Source organism: Camellia sinensis, chromosome 10 (assembly GCF_055761805.1).
Source record: "Camellia sinensis isolate YWXY chromosome 10, ASM5576180v1, whole genome shotgun sequence".
In the NCBI taxonomy this organism is placed as follows: domain Eukaryota; kingdom Viridiplantae; phylum Streptophyta; class Magnoliopsida; order Ericales; family Theaceae; genus Camellia; species Camellia sinensis.
In genome coordinates this window covers 158,641,077-158,658,020 of record NC_138970.1, presented here as the reverse complement: position 1 = coordinate 158,658,020, position 16,944 = coordinate 158,641,077, and the positions used below count along the sequence as shown (strand labels likewise).

General features: G+C 40.0%; 1 protein-coding gene across 1 annotated transcript; it reads right to left on the bottom strand.

Annotated features, from left to right (window-relative positions):
- Window positions 1–2,454: 2,454 nt before the first annotated feature.
- On the bottom strand, window positions 2,455–13,624 carry LOC145800804 (uncharacterized). Its single transcript, XM_082890545.1, has 11 exons — window positions 13,393–13,624; window positions 12,302–12,867; window positions 11,873–11,929; window positions 11,353–11,526; window positions 10,875–11,091; window positions 10,193–10,320; window positions 9,726–10,097; window positions 4,108–4,170; window positions 3,999–4,049; window positions 3,725–3,802; window positions 2,455–2,601 (listed from the first exon to the last, which is right to left on the bottom strand). The coding sequence occupies exons 1-11, from the start codon at window positions 13,622–13,624 to the stop codon at window positions 2,455–2,457; spliced, it is 2,085 nt and encodes a 694-aa protein (XP_082746671.1).
- Window positions 13,625–16,944: the final 3,320 nt, after the last annotated feature.

Genomic DNA, 16,944 nt, shown 5'->3' with positions numbered 1-16,944 from the left:
TTAACCTAATTATTTGTGATCGTGTGTAAATCGTGGAAATTTGGGAGTTTTTGGGTAAACTTAGGGCTTGGTTCCAAATTTAAAGAGTGGTTTCTACATTATGTTACGTAGACGATTATGGGGTTTTGAAAATGAGGTTAACTTGTGTTAAAATGGCAAATTTTATCCTTTGGGTTGATATTTGAATAAGGGGGAGGTTTACCCTAAATGTGTCTTGAATATTATTTGTATTAATAATGAAATTGATGTGAGAAAGGTGAAATTAGGGAAAAGTATAAATGGATTGTGTAGTTGGATTTGTTTAATCACTCACCCATGGAATTTTGGCAATTTATCTGTTATAAAGATTGTATATCTGTTCAGAAATATATGTATTGGGCTCTCGGTGGAGGATAATAATGATTGTTGTAGAAATTGCATGATGATTAGGTGAATGGAAGCTAATCATTTGAGTTTATTATTGAATATGACGGTATGATTAAGGCATTGAATATGTGATATGGATAAACATTGTATATGACAATGAACTTAAATACATTGTATATGTATAATGTTTTTGGAGAAGAAAGGGGATGTACTCCATTGTTTGGGAGAAGATAGGGGATGGACTCCATTGAGAATTAAGTTGACCGGAGTGTCCAGGGTGAAAGTCCCGAAATCTTGTGAATACATGGGTGCCGATCCCGCAGACAAAATTTTCGTAAAATGGCAAGGTTGAAGTGTTTGTATGATGGTTATGTGGATAGGGAACCATTGAGTTGTAGTCTTAGTTGGATCATTTGGAAAATTATGTGTATTTGCCATATGACTTGGAATGAAATGAATTAACTTGAAATGAATAAATAAGAATGGATTGAGGTATGAATATTAGTAATGAATGGTTATGGAAAGAATGGAAGTTAATCATGAATATTGAACATTTATCTGACACTTATATCTTAGTTAAATTTCATACGTTGCATTAGATTGTTTCTACTGGGCTTTGGCTCACCCTATTGGGAAAAACATTTTCAGGTACTGGTGACATGCCACCTCCAAGGACATAGCTTGGGAGGATTGAGGGCTGAAGGCTCCATTTTTGTTATGTTTGTGCTTAAATCACTACTAGAAAAAGAAGCATTTGACACGGAACAATTTGCGACGGTTTAAGTGCCGTCACAGAATTTATAGTTTTTGCGACGAAAAAACTTAGACCGTGGAAAAAAATAAGGTTATATGCGACGGTAAGTTAAACGTGGCAAATTTTTTCTGATTTTAATTTTTTTTTTTCCTGTTTTGCGACGCAGTTTTGCCAATCCGGTGCAAAATTTTACTTTTTTCACTTTCATTTGCGACGGCCTTAAAATCGTCGCAAATATCAAATGTCTTAGTTTCGCACCAAAGCCCCCTCTTCCACTCTCCCTCTTTCCCAATATTCCCAAATTCTTTGTTATATCTTCAGATTAAAAAAAAAAAGCCCTAATCTCACTACTCTCTCTCCCTCCCTCTCACCCAGTCGTCACTCTATCTCTCTTGCACCGGCAATAGCAGCGTCTAGGTAACCAACCCTCTTCTTTCTTGTCGCTCTTGTTCATGCATACCCTCCCTCTCACCCAGTCGTCGTTCTGTCTCTCTTGCAGCGGTAACAACAGCGTCTGTAGCAGCGGCAACCCCGTCTCTCTTACAACGGCAACAACAGCGTCTCTCTACTTCTCCCTCCGGCATCCAGGTATAGCCTTCCTTTGCTTTCCTCTGCTCTCCTCTACCCTTCTATCATTTGTTTCTCCCTGCTGATCAATTCATGAATTTGTTGGTGTGTGTGTTTGATTTGTGCCAAAATTGATTTTGTGTTTGTGTTTTATTTGTGCGAAAATTGATTTTGTTTTGGTGTGTGTTTGATTTGTGCAAAAATTGGATGTGTGTATATATATATCTTTTTTGTGGTTTGTGGTTTTTGGGAAAGAAAACAGAGTGGAAATGTTTGTGATGCAGTGACTAGTGAGCATCACTATCGGTGCCGGTGGTTGAAAAAAATATAATTCTACTTCCACTATTTGATTTTGCTATTTGATTATTAATCCAAAATGATCTTTTTCCACTAGTAAACCCTTGGGCACTGACATTTCAAGTAGGAGAAATTATAATGTAATTTATTGTGTAATAAAATCACAGTGAAAGTTGCCTCTTCACCTTTTGGTAAAAGATTCGAATCCCATCCAGTCTAGTTTGGATTGGAGAACATTGTTTGGATTCGTAGGACTTATCACGAGTCTCATTTTGATTATTTAAACATTCATTAACAAGGCCTTGCAATTCTTGATTCTCAGATTCTCATGCTTAGAGACTGTGTCACGCCTAACATGTTCACTTACTCTTCTGTTTTGAGAGCCTCCCATGGTTTACCCAACCTTCAACAACTCCACTCTAGTATAATCAAGACCAACTTAGATTCTGATGTCTTTGTCCGCAGTACCCTCATAGATTCTGATGTGGTTGTTGTTGTTGAATGCCATTAATTTGAAGGTCATTGCAAGCATCAAATGACTGAGATGGCATCAGCTCATACTCAGGTCCTCGTAGCATCAAACTCATTTGCTGCTGTGCTCTCTCATTCTTAGCTATCTACTCACAAACAAATTGTATATTTTTTAATAGATCTTTTGATTTTTATCCAATTTCTTAAAATATATTTTCAATTAGACTAAATTAACATAATTTAAAAAGTTAAATGAAAAAATAGAAATAATTAAAATTATAAGGACTAAATTATAAGAGACAAATTTTAAAAACCACGTATACCCAAAGCCTCTTGATCGCCCAAAGCTTATGTTATCATGTTTCTGCTATGTTATCATGGTTGAAGATAAATTTTAAAATTAGTAATGCAACAATACCAACACCTAACACATACCTAATTATAGTTAAGTCACTTCAGCAAAGTAAAGAATGAGGCAGCTAGTATTGACACAGTATTGAAAAATAATTGCAAGGAGTTCTCTTAGATTTAAAAACTTCTTGCTGGACTAGGTAATGTGAACTTTGACACTTTACGGTTGTTTAATTCTTGGTTGGTAAAGATGAGGACTTAGGTTGTGGAAAGATGACCTATCAACATGTTGGGTAGTTATATTATTGTTTCAATTGACCTAAATTTATAACCATGTGCTTCTGGCCTCTAATAGTTTTAATTGTCTGTGCATGTTAGAAAAGTGTGATTACTGTTGATTATTATGTCAAGGTTCAACAAAGAATGACTTTCATAACTAGGAAGGGATACTTTGTTTGTTGGTTTCTGTGATTTGATAATTTCATAGGCCAATCGTAGTAAACACTAGTGGGGTGTTGACTCATACCACCATAGTAAGCCCTAAGCAGGGGATAATTGGTTTATAGTGTAGTTGTATTGTCAGAAATGGAAGTGTTAAGAATCTACTTGACAAAAGTAACGAAGAAGTGTGATAACCTTCAAATACGTCCACAGTAAAGGTGTGTTACGTTCTACACAATTAAAGACTGGTGACCTATTTGTGAAAATGTGTCGGTCCTCATTTTATTTTGATTGAAAGAATTGAGGATAAAGATTTGTTGTATTCTACATAGATATCTGTCTTTTGATTGACCATTTATTATTTTTTGATTGCCGTAAAATTTGTGATAGACTGGTTAATGGTTTCTGAGGCTGTCTTTGTCCTGTATTTCTTACTCAGTTTTTGTCAAATTAAAAAGCAGCTCTAGAAATAGATACCTGGTCTAAGCTCTGCTCTCCTCTGCCCTTCATTTGCTTTCCTCTGCTCTCCTCTGCCCTTCTATCATCTGTTTCTCCCTGCTCATCAATTCATTGAAACTTTTTTCATTAAGAATAAAACTCTTTTCATCAATTCATTGTGACTGATGAGAAGTACCATCACATGATGCCTCAAGAACACCAAATAATTTTTCCAGCAATTTATTCTTTTGGAATCTGAAAATTGTGTAAACATCATCTTCAAAAGGGGATAGAAATGATGGGTAGTACGCACCTTCATTTCTCCATTGTTGCAGTTCTCTTCTCCCACTTGCTTATTCAATAGCTGGTAGACCAAAAGAATTGTAAATGATAGACATCTATAATTGAAGTCCAAATAGTACCCCGACTTCCAAAACCCAGAAAGATTTGTCACAGCTTTGTCCAAAGGACAGAAGAATTTCCAACTAAATAGCAAAAACTCAATTAAAAGTGATCAAAAAATGCTGCTATCAATGATCATCGTCTAAATGCAAAAACCACTTGTCGAAACAAATGACTATTTTCCAAGGGCAAAAAATGGAAAACATAAGCTCATGGCCAAGTTTGAAGCTTATTGTGCATATTAGGAAGGGTTCGAAAGTCCCTTCCCCTCCAGATAATAATTAAACAAAATGCACAAAATTACAGGCAACTCAAGGTCTCTGTTGAATTCATGTTGCTCATTGAACTACAAATGCATGCTATATATACAGTAGCTAATTGGGCATAAGATTTGCAGAGCTTCTATTAGAGCTCGGCGAGTATTGGACAAGTTCAACAGTTAATCTGTTGGTCTACGTGGAAGCATAGAAATGAATGCGTCTTTAAGGGTTCTCGGCCAAATCTGGAAGTTTTATGTGAGAATGTCAAAGCTAGAATAGCTTTGTGGGTTAAGGCATCCCCAGCCAAATTCGAATTTTCTATCAATGATGTAGTCTTTAACTTGCAGCAGGTTCAGTTTTGTATTAGGAATAGGAGTTGATGCTGCAGCTGTTATCTGTGCTGGTCTACTTGTGTAGTTTATTGGCTACAAATTATCTGTCCTCTGGGTGTTCCTGTTGGTGGTGTTTCTGCCTGGTCAGTTTGGGCGCTGTTGGGTGCTAGTTTTGTATAGGTAGTGGAGGGCTGCAAGTCTTGCTGATTGATTTTGGTGGACTACTATGGTGGGCTGGTAGTTAGGTTTTGAGGAGTGTTTCTCTGCTAGTTAGATTTCCTTTAGGAAATGAGGCATCTGTTGTTTCTGTGTTGCTGTTCTGTCATGTTGTCTGCTATGGTGGTATATGGTCATCTATAGATTGTGCTCTTGCTGTATTGTCTGATTGGTAGTGGTTTTGATTGGGTTGCTTTGTTTGTCTACTTGATTGTGCTTTTGCTGCTGGAAGGCTATCTGTTCTGTGCCTTTTATGCTCATCTGTGTTTTGCTGATCTGATAAGGTGATTGCCAAGGTGACTGTTAGACTAAAAGTGGTCTGCATCAGAGGAGTGGTTAGGTGTTTTGTTTTGTCTTCACCTGGTGGTTTTGCTTGTTGGTTCTGTTCTGTTTGATTGGTTGTGGTTTGTTAGATGAAGTTCAGGCCATCAGAGGTTTAATGCTTGTTGTTATGTGTGTTTGTGTATTGGAAAATAAGTCATTTTATACCAGACCAGCCTGGAGTGCTCATCAATCTGCTGATTCTGTCTGCTGCTGATTCTGTGATTAAAGCTGCAACATGCCTGGAAGTTGGGTGCGTCTATCTATGGATGGTGATTATGCTAGCATAATGAGCTCAAGAATTTCATATTGAGGTTTCATTTGGATCTGAATTGGGGCTCTCTGGTGCAGTTGTGTTTTTCCTCTGGTTATGCAGCATTGTGAATTGGCTATGCAGCAGCATTTTGATTTGTTATAATGGGTGTTAGCTCTGGACTGGGGCATTGGAACTGAGGCCTTGTTGAGTCTGCACTGTTGGGGCATTAGAATGTTTGGTTCTGCTCTGTTGCTGCACTCTGCTGGTGTTCTGGCTTTGGCTCCTAATTCTGTGCTACACAATTCTGGAAGGTGAAGCTAGGCTAGGCTGCTTGGAGTTGGGAGTTGCTATCTATGGATGTGCCGCTGTAAAGATTATGCTAGCATAATGAGCACAAGGAATTATTAGCTCAAGGAATTATGCTGATCTGCTGATGTATGCTGCTAGTTGGTTATACACATGTCAGCTTGTTTAATTAAGTTGTCCGCTGATCTTGTACCTCTGGAATGGTGTTTGAGTTTGTGGATGGATAGTCTTAGGGATTAGTCTTGTAGAAGGTCTACTACAGAATTAAGTTGGATTTGTGGCTATGTAGAGTTGGTATTCAGTTGGTCTGCTAAGTTCTGTTCTGGTTGGTCTGCTCAGCTCTGTGATGAAATTGGGTCTGTTGCTGCAAGCTGCTTGGTCTGCTCAAATTCATATGTTCAGTAATGTTTAGATCTGGGCTTGTTTACAAGGCACCAGTTCAGGTGCTGGTTTGTAAGGTTGAAGTCTGCTATTGTGGATAAAGCTGTTGTTTCTACTGGAGTACAAGGCATCAGTTGAGTGTGCATTAGCATCAGGCTACAGAGTACTAAGGTTGCATTGGTTCTACTAGTCTGCTAGTAGCAGGTTAGTTGTGGATAAGGCTGCTGTTTCTGCTGGTTTCAAGGCACCAGTTCAGGTTGCTGGTTTATGAGGCTGCTGTTTCTGCTGGTTTCAAGGCACCAGTTCAGGTTGCTGGTTTATGAGGCTGCTGTTTCTGTTGGATTACAAGGCACCAGTTCTGTTTTCCTTAGTTGTCTACTGCTGCTGATGAACAGTTCCTTGCTTTAGGTATGGTGATTGAGTGTGCTTATTGGGCTGTTGAATTGGTGCTATTCCTGGTATTTGACTTGATTCGGTGCTATTGTGTTAACTCAACTAGCAGCAACATTGGTTGGGTAGTTCAGCCTGCTGTTTCTTTCAATCTGCTTCAGTGTGGCTTTGGTTGGGTGTTTTGCTTCTTGGTTTGATTTGGTTGTTGGTCTGAATGGAGTTCATGGCAGGTGCTCATGCTGTTCCAGAGGGCTTCTTAGGTTGCTTATTTTGTGGCCTTGGTTGTAGGTGTGTTCTGTTCTTGATGTTTGTAGTGGTGCAAGATTCTATAATTACTGGTGCAAAAAAAAATTCAACAGTTAATCTGTCATTGCAAAATTCTATAATTGTCACTCAAAGAAATAGAAAACAGCCAATAATGACCCATGTTAGCATATACTACTTCAAGAGAACAGGAATCCAAAATAAACCAGTAAACTGTGAGAATAACAAAGCTAAATGTCACGACCCAAACCCGCCCCTATAGGTTTAGCGTCGTAACCGGCCAGTAATCCTTGGATTACCAAAGGCCTCTTAGCAAATTAGCAAGTATTAAGGGGCTGCGGAAGCAACTAGACAAAATAAACAAAGTCCAACAAGCGGTGATGACGTACATGGGACAGGGTAAGTCAAATTTATTTATGATCATAAGCATGCTAGTCAAGGAACACCCATATTTACAATATTATTTACAGACTATAGTTCCCAGGTCCTAACTTTACAAAGAGACGGAGACTAGCATAACTACAAAAACAGCCATGGCAATTGACTTCAACTGGAACCTCCTCGGGAGGCGCAACAGTTGGCTGACAAAACTGGGGTGCAGGTCATCAACCCCGGGCCTGGTCTCGTACTTGCTCACCTACATACATAATATAAGGAGTGAGCTAAAGCCCAGTGAATAATAACAGCATATAGGGGTTTAATGAATGATGACCATATTGAATGCAGAAATCAGAAAAATCAATCTCTTATCAGATCGGAAACGTAGGCATATTCATATTCATATTCGTAACAGAAAAGAACTACAGCCATATCCATATTCAAATCATGTGTGGTACACCTCCCTTAGCATAACAAATCATGTTGGTCAAGCATAGTAAATCCCATAATGGAACCTCCGATACCAGGTAACATATCTATGCCATGGTATTGTTTCCCCCAGACGAGGGCCTGTGCCACAAAATTCTTTGCCCCGGGCAAGGGCCTGTGCCACGGTATTCTTTCCCCCGGGCGAGGGCCTCATGACCATGTGCCTCAGTATTGTGTCCCCTAGGTGAGGGCCTCGGCTAAGGATAACGCGTTTACATTCCAAGGAAAATTGGGCTATCATTCATTCATTCAAACATAGCATTTCAGAACTTATCATCTCATGTCATTGGAAAATAATTGAAGTTAAACATAACTTTACAGAGTTATTACTCACAACAATTTGGTCGGCTCACTGGATGGTCAAATGGCTCTTCACTTGTACTGAGGTGCATGACCTACACGAACACGCATACAATTACCCGCTTGAAACACACGCTCGAGTTAGACGTAATGCACTTCGTTATTCTTAGTGTGTGTTTAACTATTAACCTCATTATGGAGTCTTAAACATGGCCTAGGAATGCCTAGGATGGAATGAGGTTGCAAAAATGCCTTAGAAAATATTTTTCATAATTTTCAAAAAACAAGGGTCCCGCTCGAGCGTGGGATTCCCCACTCGAGCTGACATGCAAACAAAAGTCCCCGCTCGAGCGTAAACTTTCCCGCTCGAGCGGTCTGCAAAACATGACAAAAGTAGTGGATAGGTGAAAATCACGCTCGACGGGCGCTCGACCCACGCTCGAGCATGTGGTTCAGGTCCCCGCTCAAGCGTGAATTACCCCGCTCGAGCAAACTGTAAAACAGTGCAAAGTACTGGATGGCCGGATTCCACGCTCGAGCTCCACTTTCCCCGCTCGAGCGTGAGTCCAAATTCTGGAAATTCCAGATTGGACCTTCAAGCTCAAAACCAAGTTTTAATGCATCAAATTCGATCCTCTTGGGATAATTCTCTGGAAAACCCTTTCAAACTCATAGAATAACATGTTTTGAAGATCAATTTGAGAAATCAAAGCCCAATGGTAGTTCAATTAAATATAATTTCGACAATACTTTAAAGAACACGATGTGTATGAAACATGCAAGTGTTTATTTGAAATCCAATGCCCCACAATGTGTCCAAATGCAAGATTAAACTCCAATTCATGATGAACTCATGGACTATAACTTGAATATGGCTTTGCATGCAAAGAACTCTCATGAAAACACTTCCAAATGCTATGTTATGAACATGCATGCATGAATCTCTACCCAAATCAACATTATAAACCAATTTCTAGCTCCAGTCACCAATCTATCATGGACCAAGTATGAAGTGACTTAAATTCATAACTAAAAAGATGAATTCCCTTACCTTAAGCCTTGAATGCAAGATGTACAAGTTCAAATATGCAAGACTCCTTCGATCCTCCTAAATTCCAAGCAATTCTTTGAAGACCACAAGATTTCTCCTATTCCTCTCTCTCTAGTCGGTTAGGACAACAAAAATGAGCTGAGGAAATGTGTTTGAATGGGGTGTGTTAAGGCTTCAACATGTTTGGACAAAGTGGCCCACTATCTTGGCAAAATTCTAATTAAGACCAACTATGTAATTTTAGCTCATTTGATCTAATTTAATCATACCCAAACACATCTCAATTAAACATGCCATAAAATCATATAAATTCCGATGATCATAAAACATTAATCAATTTTCGGTTCGGCCGCCGATAAGGCCTTCAATTCTCAATTTAAAACATGAAACGCAAACAGATAATTTAACACTGAACAGATAAAAACACAAAAATGATGCAATACATATGCAAATTAAATTCCAGATTTCTTTTAAATCACCATTAGGCATACTTAATCATGACTTAACGTTCATTAGGGGTCGGGGTTATTACAGTCTTCCCCCCTTAAAAGAGTTTGGTCCCGAAACTTGCATTACCTTCATTCTGGAAGGACACCGGGTTCAATGGGAATAATTCCGGGTATCTTTTCATCATATCTTCCACCGTTTCCCAAGTTGCATAGGTTCCTCCGTGTTTTTTCCAATCAACTTTTACCAGCGGTATTTCTTTGTTTCTCAATTTCTTGATCCTGCGGTTCACAACTTGAATGGGTCTCTCCTCGTAGGTGTAATCATCCTTCAACAGCACGTGTGTCGGTTCGATGACGTAGAGTGGATCTCTCAAATATCCCCGAAGCATCGATACATGAAAGACGTTATGCATATGTTCCATTACTGGAGGTAAGGCTATCCGGTACGACACCAGATTGATCTTTTCGAGAACCTCGTAAGGTCCAATATACCTTGGCGCCAGTTTTCCTTTCACATCGAACCAAGTTTGACCCTTCATCGGGGTCAGCTTGATGAACACGTGGTCCCCAACTTCGTATTCCCTATCTCTTCTGCGGACATCAGCATAGTTTTTTGCCTACTCTGCGCAGTTTTCAGACGTTGCTGTATCAGTTTCACTTTCTCGGTTATTTCTTGCACAAGTTCTAGCCCCAACAAAGGTCTGTCACCTACTTCAGCCCAACATATCAGAGAACAGCACTTCCTTCCATACAAGGCCTCATAAGGCGCCATTTCAATACTTGAGTGGTAACTATTGTTGTACACAAATTCGGCCAATGGCAAGTAAGTCTCCCAATTCCCTTGAAAGTTTAACACACACATTCTGATCATATCTTCTAAAGTTTGGTTCGTTCGTTCAGTTTGGCCATCCGTCTGTGGGTGGTAGGCACTGCTCAATCTCAATTCGGTCCCTAAAGCCTGTTGCAAACTCTGCCAAAATCTTGATACAAACTTTGAGTCCCTATCAGACACTATAGATACCGACACTCCATGCAATCTCACAACTTCAGTCATATAGATATTGGCCAATTTATCAGCGTTATAAATAGTTTTGACAGGCAGAAAATGGGCAGACTTAGTTAAACGGTCAACTATAACCCAGATAGAGTCCATACCTCGAGAAGAACGAGGCAATCCCACAATGAAGTCCATGGTGATGTGTTCCCATTTCCATTTCGGTATTGGGAGTGGCTGTAGCAAACCAGCGGGTCGTTGGTGTTCAGCTTTTACCTGTTGGCACTGTAGACATCACGCCACAAAGTTAGCAATACTCCTTTTCATTCCAGGCCACCAAAATTCTGTTTAAAATTATGATACATCTTCATGTTCCCCGGATGCATAACAAATTTATTACTGTGGGCTTCGGTCATATCACGTTTCCTCAAGTCACCATAATTAGGTACACAAAGACGGTTCTGGAATTTCAGCACATTATTTTCAAATACAAACCCTGGACTCGGCTTGGAATCAAGTTCTTCCATGATCTTTTTCATGTACTCGTCTTCAAATTGCCTTTCCCAGATTTCTTCAATGATCACAGGCTGTGCAGAGATAGCGGCTAGTATTCCGCCCTGTTCCCGTATCACAATATGGATTTCATTCCATTCCAAATCACACAGCAATTCTCTCTAGCTAGTAAGCAGGCATGATAAACTTCCCATTGATTTTCGGCTCAAAACATCTGCCACAGTATTAGCTTTCCCTGGGTGATACAAAATTTGTAAGTCATAGTCCTTGATCAGTTCTAACCACCGCCTCTGTCTCATGTTCAATTCTTTTTGGGTGAAGAAGTATTTCAGGCTTTTATGGTCGGTATACACTTCAAAACTTACCCCATACAAGTAATGACACCAGATTTTCAAAGCAAACACTACAGCTGCTAGTTCAAGGTCGTGTGTCGGGTAATTCTTTTCATGAGGACGAAGTTGTCGAGAAGCATAGGCGATGACTTTCCCTTTTTGCATCAGTACACAGCCTAACCCTTTATATGAAGCATCACTGTAAATCTGAAACCCATCGGTACCATTAGGTAAGGTTAGGATTGGTGCAGTTACCAGCCTAGTCTTTAGTTCTTAGAAGGCTGATTCATGCTGATCATTCCAGTCAAACTGTACATTCTTCTGTGTCAATTGTGTTAATGGCACTGCAAGCTTTGAGAAATCTTTCACAAATCTCCTATAATACCCAGCTAACCCCAGAAAACTTCTAACTTCTGTCACATTCGTCGGTCTAGGCCAATCCACAATAGCCTCAATCTTCTGAGGGTCTACAGAAACACCATCCTCATTAATTACATGGCCCAAGAATGCCACACTGTCAAGCCAGAATTCGCATTTGGATAATTTAGCATACAGCCTCTTTTCTCTCAAAATCTGCAAGGCAGTTCTCAAATGGTTTTTGTGTTCCTTCCTGTCTTTAGAGTAAATCAGAATGTCATCAATAAACACAACAATGAATTCATCAAGATATTGTTTGAAAATCCTATTCATCAAGTCCATAAAAGGTTGCGGGTGCATTTGTTACCCCAAAAGGCATTACTAAAAACTCATAATGACCGTATCTAGTTCTGAATGCAGTTTTCTCTACATCTTCTGCCTTAACCTTTAACTGATGATATCCGGATCGAAGGTCAATTTTTTAGAACACTTTGGCTCCTTGGAGTTGGTCAAATAAATCATCTATTCGGGGTAATGGATATTTGTTCTTAATGGTCACCCTGTTCAATTCCCGGTAGTCAATGCACAGTCTCAAGGATCCGTCTTTCTTTTTAACAAATAGTACCGGAGCACCCCAAGGTGAGGTACTTGGACGAATAAATTTCTTGTTTAGGAGTTCCTGAAGTTGGGCTTTCAATTCTTTGAGTTCAGAAGTCGACATCCTATATGGAGTCTTAGAGATGGGTTGTGCTCTAGGTGTTATATCAATGGTGAACTCTATTTCCCTATCAATCAAGTCCCCAGGCAGATCATCGGGAAACACATCAGGAAAGTCACAGGCCACGGGAATAGCTTCTACCTTAGTGTCATCAGACGTTGCAGTCAATATACAGCACAAGTATCCCCTACATCCTTTCCTAAGCAATTTTCTGGCTTTCAGGGCTGAAATCAGATATGGGGGAGAAACTACTCCGCCCCCAATAAAGGTAAATTTGGGTATACCCGGTGGCTTAAACACAACAGACTTACTTGCACAATCAATAGTAGCACAGTATTTAGTCAACCAGTCCATTCCCAAAATACAATCAAAGTGAGTAATGTTCAAGGGTATTAAATCGACATACAACGTCATCTCTCCAATTACAAGATCACATGCCAGATAAGCACAAGCACACATCATGGAACCCCCAGCTAGGATAGATACAGATAGTAAGCAATTCATGGATTCTAACGGTCTAGTTAATTTTCGAGAAAAAGCATGCAATACAAATGAATGTGTGGAGCCAGAATCAATCAGCACATATGCATTCTGAGCACAGATAGAAATAGTACCTGACACTACCGATTCAGTATTTTGCACGTCTCCGGGCACTAAAGTGAATACTCTCTCTTGCCTCAATGCTTCATTCCCATTGTTGCCCTTGGCATTGCTTCTGAAGTTTGATTTGGTTACTGAAGTAGACCCTGCTAAACTGCCAGTGGGGTGACTGGTATTCCCTGATCCCATTGGACAATCTTTCATCATATGGCCCATTTTGCCACATCAGTAATAAGCGCCTGACGCGCACTGGCATACTCCTCTATACCTCCTGCCATAGTCTGCACAAGTCGGTATAGACCCACTACTTTGGCTGGAACTGCTGGAGGATCCCGTGTTTTGTCTCTTTGAAAACGATCGGCCCCGTCTAAAATTGAACCCGGTCCTCTTGCCCTTACATTCGGTTGGTGGGTTTACAGTCTGTTTCTTTGCTGCTATAGTAGCTTCTGCCATTAATGCCCTATCAAGTATGTCCATGTAAGTAGGCAACTTTAGGACACCCACTCGATCGAATATCTCCAAATCCAGGCCTCCCTCAAACTTTTGTGCCTTCTTGTAATCCGTGTCTACCATGTGTGGGGCAAAACGAGCCAGTTCGGTAAACTTAGCTTCATATTCAGCTGTGGCCATTCTGCCCTGTTTAAGTTCCTGAAATTCTGAAACTTTCCGGTCTCAGAAGCACTGAGGAAAGTACTTGTCATAGAAAACTGAGTTGAATTGAGTCCATGTCATATTCTCATTACCATTCCGAACTAGTAACCACCATCTTCGAGCTTCGTCTTTCAGAGTGTAGGTGGCCAATAAAACCTTCTGTACTTCAGAGCAGGGAAACATTTCAAACAATTTTTCCATCTCTAGTAGCCAAGTTTCTGCCTTCAGTGGTTCAATGCCGCCTAAGAAGGTTGGCGGTTTCATCTTCATGAATTTTTGAGTCATGTTAATCATGTTGTTGTTTCCCATTTCAACTTGAGCCAGCAGGGGTGGAGGTGGCGAAGGTTGTCGCCTCTGTTGTTGCATTAGTACTTCAGTTAAAGTGGCAAGCATTTGTTCCATTCTGTTCATTCGGGCATCTGAGGAGCCCACCGTGTCATCACCTCTTGCATTGTCCATTTGCTATAGGTAAACACAAATTCATAAACATGGGCAAATAGTCTTCATTATTTTATTCAAGTTCACATGGATATACTTATACACTTTCACTTTCAGACAATGTATAAAGACAAGCAGATGAAATGTCCCTACTTCTCACTAGAATATCCTGAGCTCATATGGACTTGTGTGTGCGGTATAACTCGTGCTCTGATACCACTCTGTCACGACCCCAACCCGCCCCTATAGGTTTAGCGTCGTAACCGGCCAGTAATCCTCGAATTACCAAAGGCCTCTTAGAAGATTAGCAAGTATTAAGGGGCTGCAGAAGCAACTAGACAAAATTAACAAAGTCCAATGAGCTGTGATGACGTACATGGGACAGGGTAAGTCAAATTTATTTATGATCATAAGCATGCTAGTAAAGGGACACCCATATTTACAATATTATTTACAGACTATAGTTCCCAGGTCCTAACTTTACAAAGAGACGGAGACTAGCATAACTACAAAAACAGCCATGGCAATTGACTTCATCTGGAACCTCCTCGGGAGGCGTAATAGTTGAATGACAAAACTGGGGTGCAGGTCATCAACCCCAAGCCTGGTCTCGTACTTGCTCACCTACATACATAATATAAGGAGTGAGCTAAAGCCCAGTGAATAATAAGAACATATAGGGGTTTAATGAATGATGACCATATTGAATGCAGAAATCAGAAAAATCAATCTCTTATCAGATCGGAAACGTAGGCATATTCATATTCATATTCGTAACAGAAAAGAACTACAGCCATATCCATATTCAAATCATGTGTGGTACACCTCCCTTAGCATAACATATCATGTTGGTCAAGCATAGTAAGTCCCATAATGGAACCTCCGGTACCAGGTAACATATCTATGCCACGGTATTGTTTCCCCCAGGCGAGGGCCTGTGCCACGATATTCTTTTCCCCGGGCAAGGGCCTGTGCCACGGTATTCTTTCCCCCAGGCGAGGGCCTCGGCTAGGGATACCGCGTTTACATTCCAAGGAAAATTGGGCTATCATTCATTCATTCAAACATAGCATTACAGAACTTATCATCTCATGTTATTGAAAAATAATTAAAGTTAAACATAACTTTACAGAGTTATTACCCACAACAATTTGGTCGGCTCACTAGATGGTCAAATGGCTCTTCACTTGTACTGAGGTGCGTGACCTACATGAACACGCATACAATTACCCGTTTGAAACACACGCTCGAGTTAGACGTAATGCACTTCGTTATTCTTAGTGTGTGTTTAACTATTAACCTCATTATGGAGTCTTAAACATGGCCTAGGAATGCCTAGGATGGAATGAGGTTACAAAAATGCCTTAGAAAATATTTTTCGTAATTTTCAGAAAACAAGGGTCCCGCTCGAGCGTGGGATTCCCCGCTCGAGCTGACATGCAAACAAAAGTCCCCGCTCGAGCGTAAACTTTCCCGCTCGAGCGGTCTGCAAAACATGACAAAAGTACTTGATGGGTGAAAATCACGCTCGACGGGTGCTCGACCCACGCTCGAGCGTGTGACTCAGGTCCCCGCTCAAGCGGACTATAAAACAGTGCAAAGTACTGGATGGTCAGATTCAACACTCGAGCTCCACTTTGCCCGCTCGAGCGTGAGTCCAAATTCTGGAAATTCCAGATTGGACCTTCAAGCTCAAAACCAAGTTTTAATGCATCAAATTCGATCCTCTTGGGCTAATTTTCTAGAAAACCCTTTCAAACTCATAGAATAACATATTTTGAAGATCAATTTGAGAAATCAAAGCCCAAAGGTAGTTCAATTAAATATAATTTCGACAATACTTTAAAGAACACGATGTGTATGAAACATGCAAGTGTTTATTTGAAATCCAATGCCCCACAATGTGTCCAAATGCAAGATTAAACTCCAATTCATGATGAACTCATGGACTATAACTTGAATATGGCCTTGCATGCAAAGAATTCTCATGAAAACACTTCCAAATGCTATGTTATGAACATGTATGCATGAATCTCTACCCAAATCAACATTATAAACCAATTTCTAGCTCCAGTCACCAATCTATCATGGACCAAGTATGAAGTGACTTAAATTCATAACTAAAAAGATGAATTCCCTTACCTTAAGCCTTGAATGCAAGATGTACAAGTTCAAATATGCAAGACTCCTTCGATCCTCCTAAATTCCAAGCAATTCTTTGAAGACCACAAGATTTCTCCTATTCCTCTCTCTCTCTAGTCGGTTAGGACAACAAAAATGAGCTGAGGAAATGTGTTTGAATGGGGTGTGCTAAGGCTTCAACATGTTTAGACAAAGTGGCCCACTATCTTGGCAAAATTGTAATTAAGACCAACTATGTAATTTTAGCTCATTTGATCTAATTTAATCATACCCAAACACATCTCAATTAAACATGCCATAAAATCATATAAATTCCGACGATCATAAAACATTAATCAATTTCCGGTTCGGCCGCCGATAAGGCCTTCAATTCTCAATTTAAAACATGAAACGCAAACAGATAATTTAACACTGAACAGATAAAAACACAAAAATGATGCAATACATATGCAAATTAAATTCCAGAGTTCTTTTAAATCACTATTAGGCATACTTAATCATGACTTAACGTTCATTAGGGGTCGGGGTTATTACAGTCTTCCCCCCTTAAAAGAGTTTCGTCCCCAAACTCGCATTACCTTCATTCTGGAAGGACACCGGGTTCAATGGGAATAATTCCGGGTATCTTTTCATCATATCTTCCACCGTTTCCCAAGTTGCATAGGTTCCTCCGTGGTTTTGCCAATCAACTTTTACCAGCGATATTTCTTTGTTTCTCA

Excerpts from the sequence above, each read along its gene's own strand:
- LOC145800804 (XM_082890545.1), bottom strand. The coding sequence starts at position 13,624 with ATGGCCACAGCTGAATATGAAGCTAAGTTTACCGAACTGGCTCGTTTT. Across the intron at positions 10,098-10,192 it reads CTCTGATATGTTGGGCTGAA|GCAAAAAACTATGCTGATGT; the intron begins GTAGGTGACAGA and ends TGCGCAGAGTAG. Across the intron at positions 4,171-9,725 it reads GAAACAAAGAAATACCGCTG|TTGGAAATTCTTCTGTCCTT; the intron begins GTAAAAGTTGAT and ends TTTGCTATTTAG.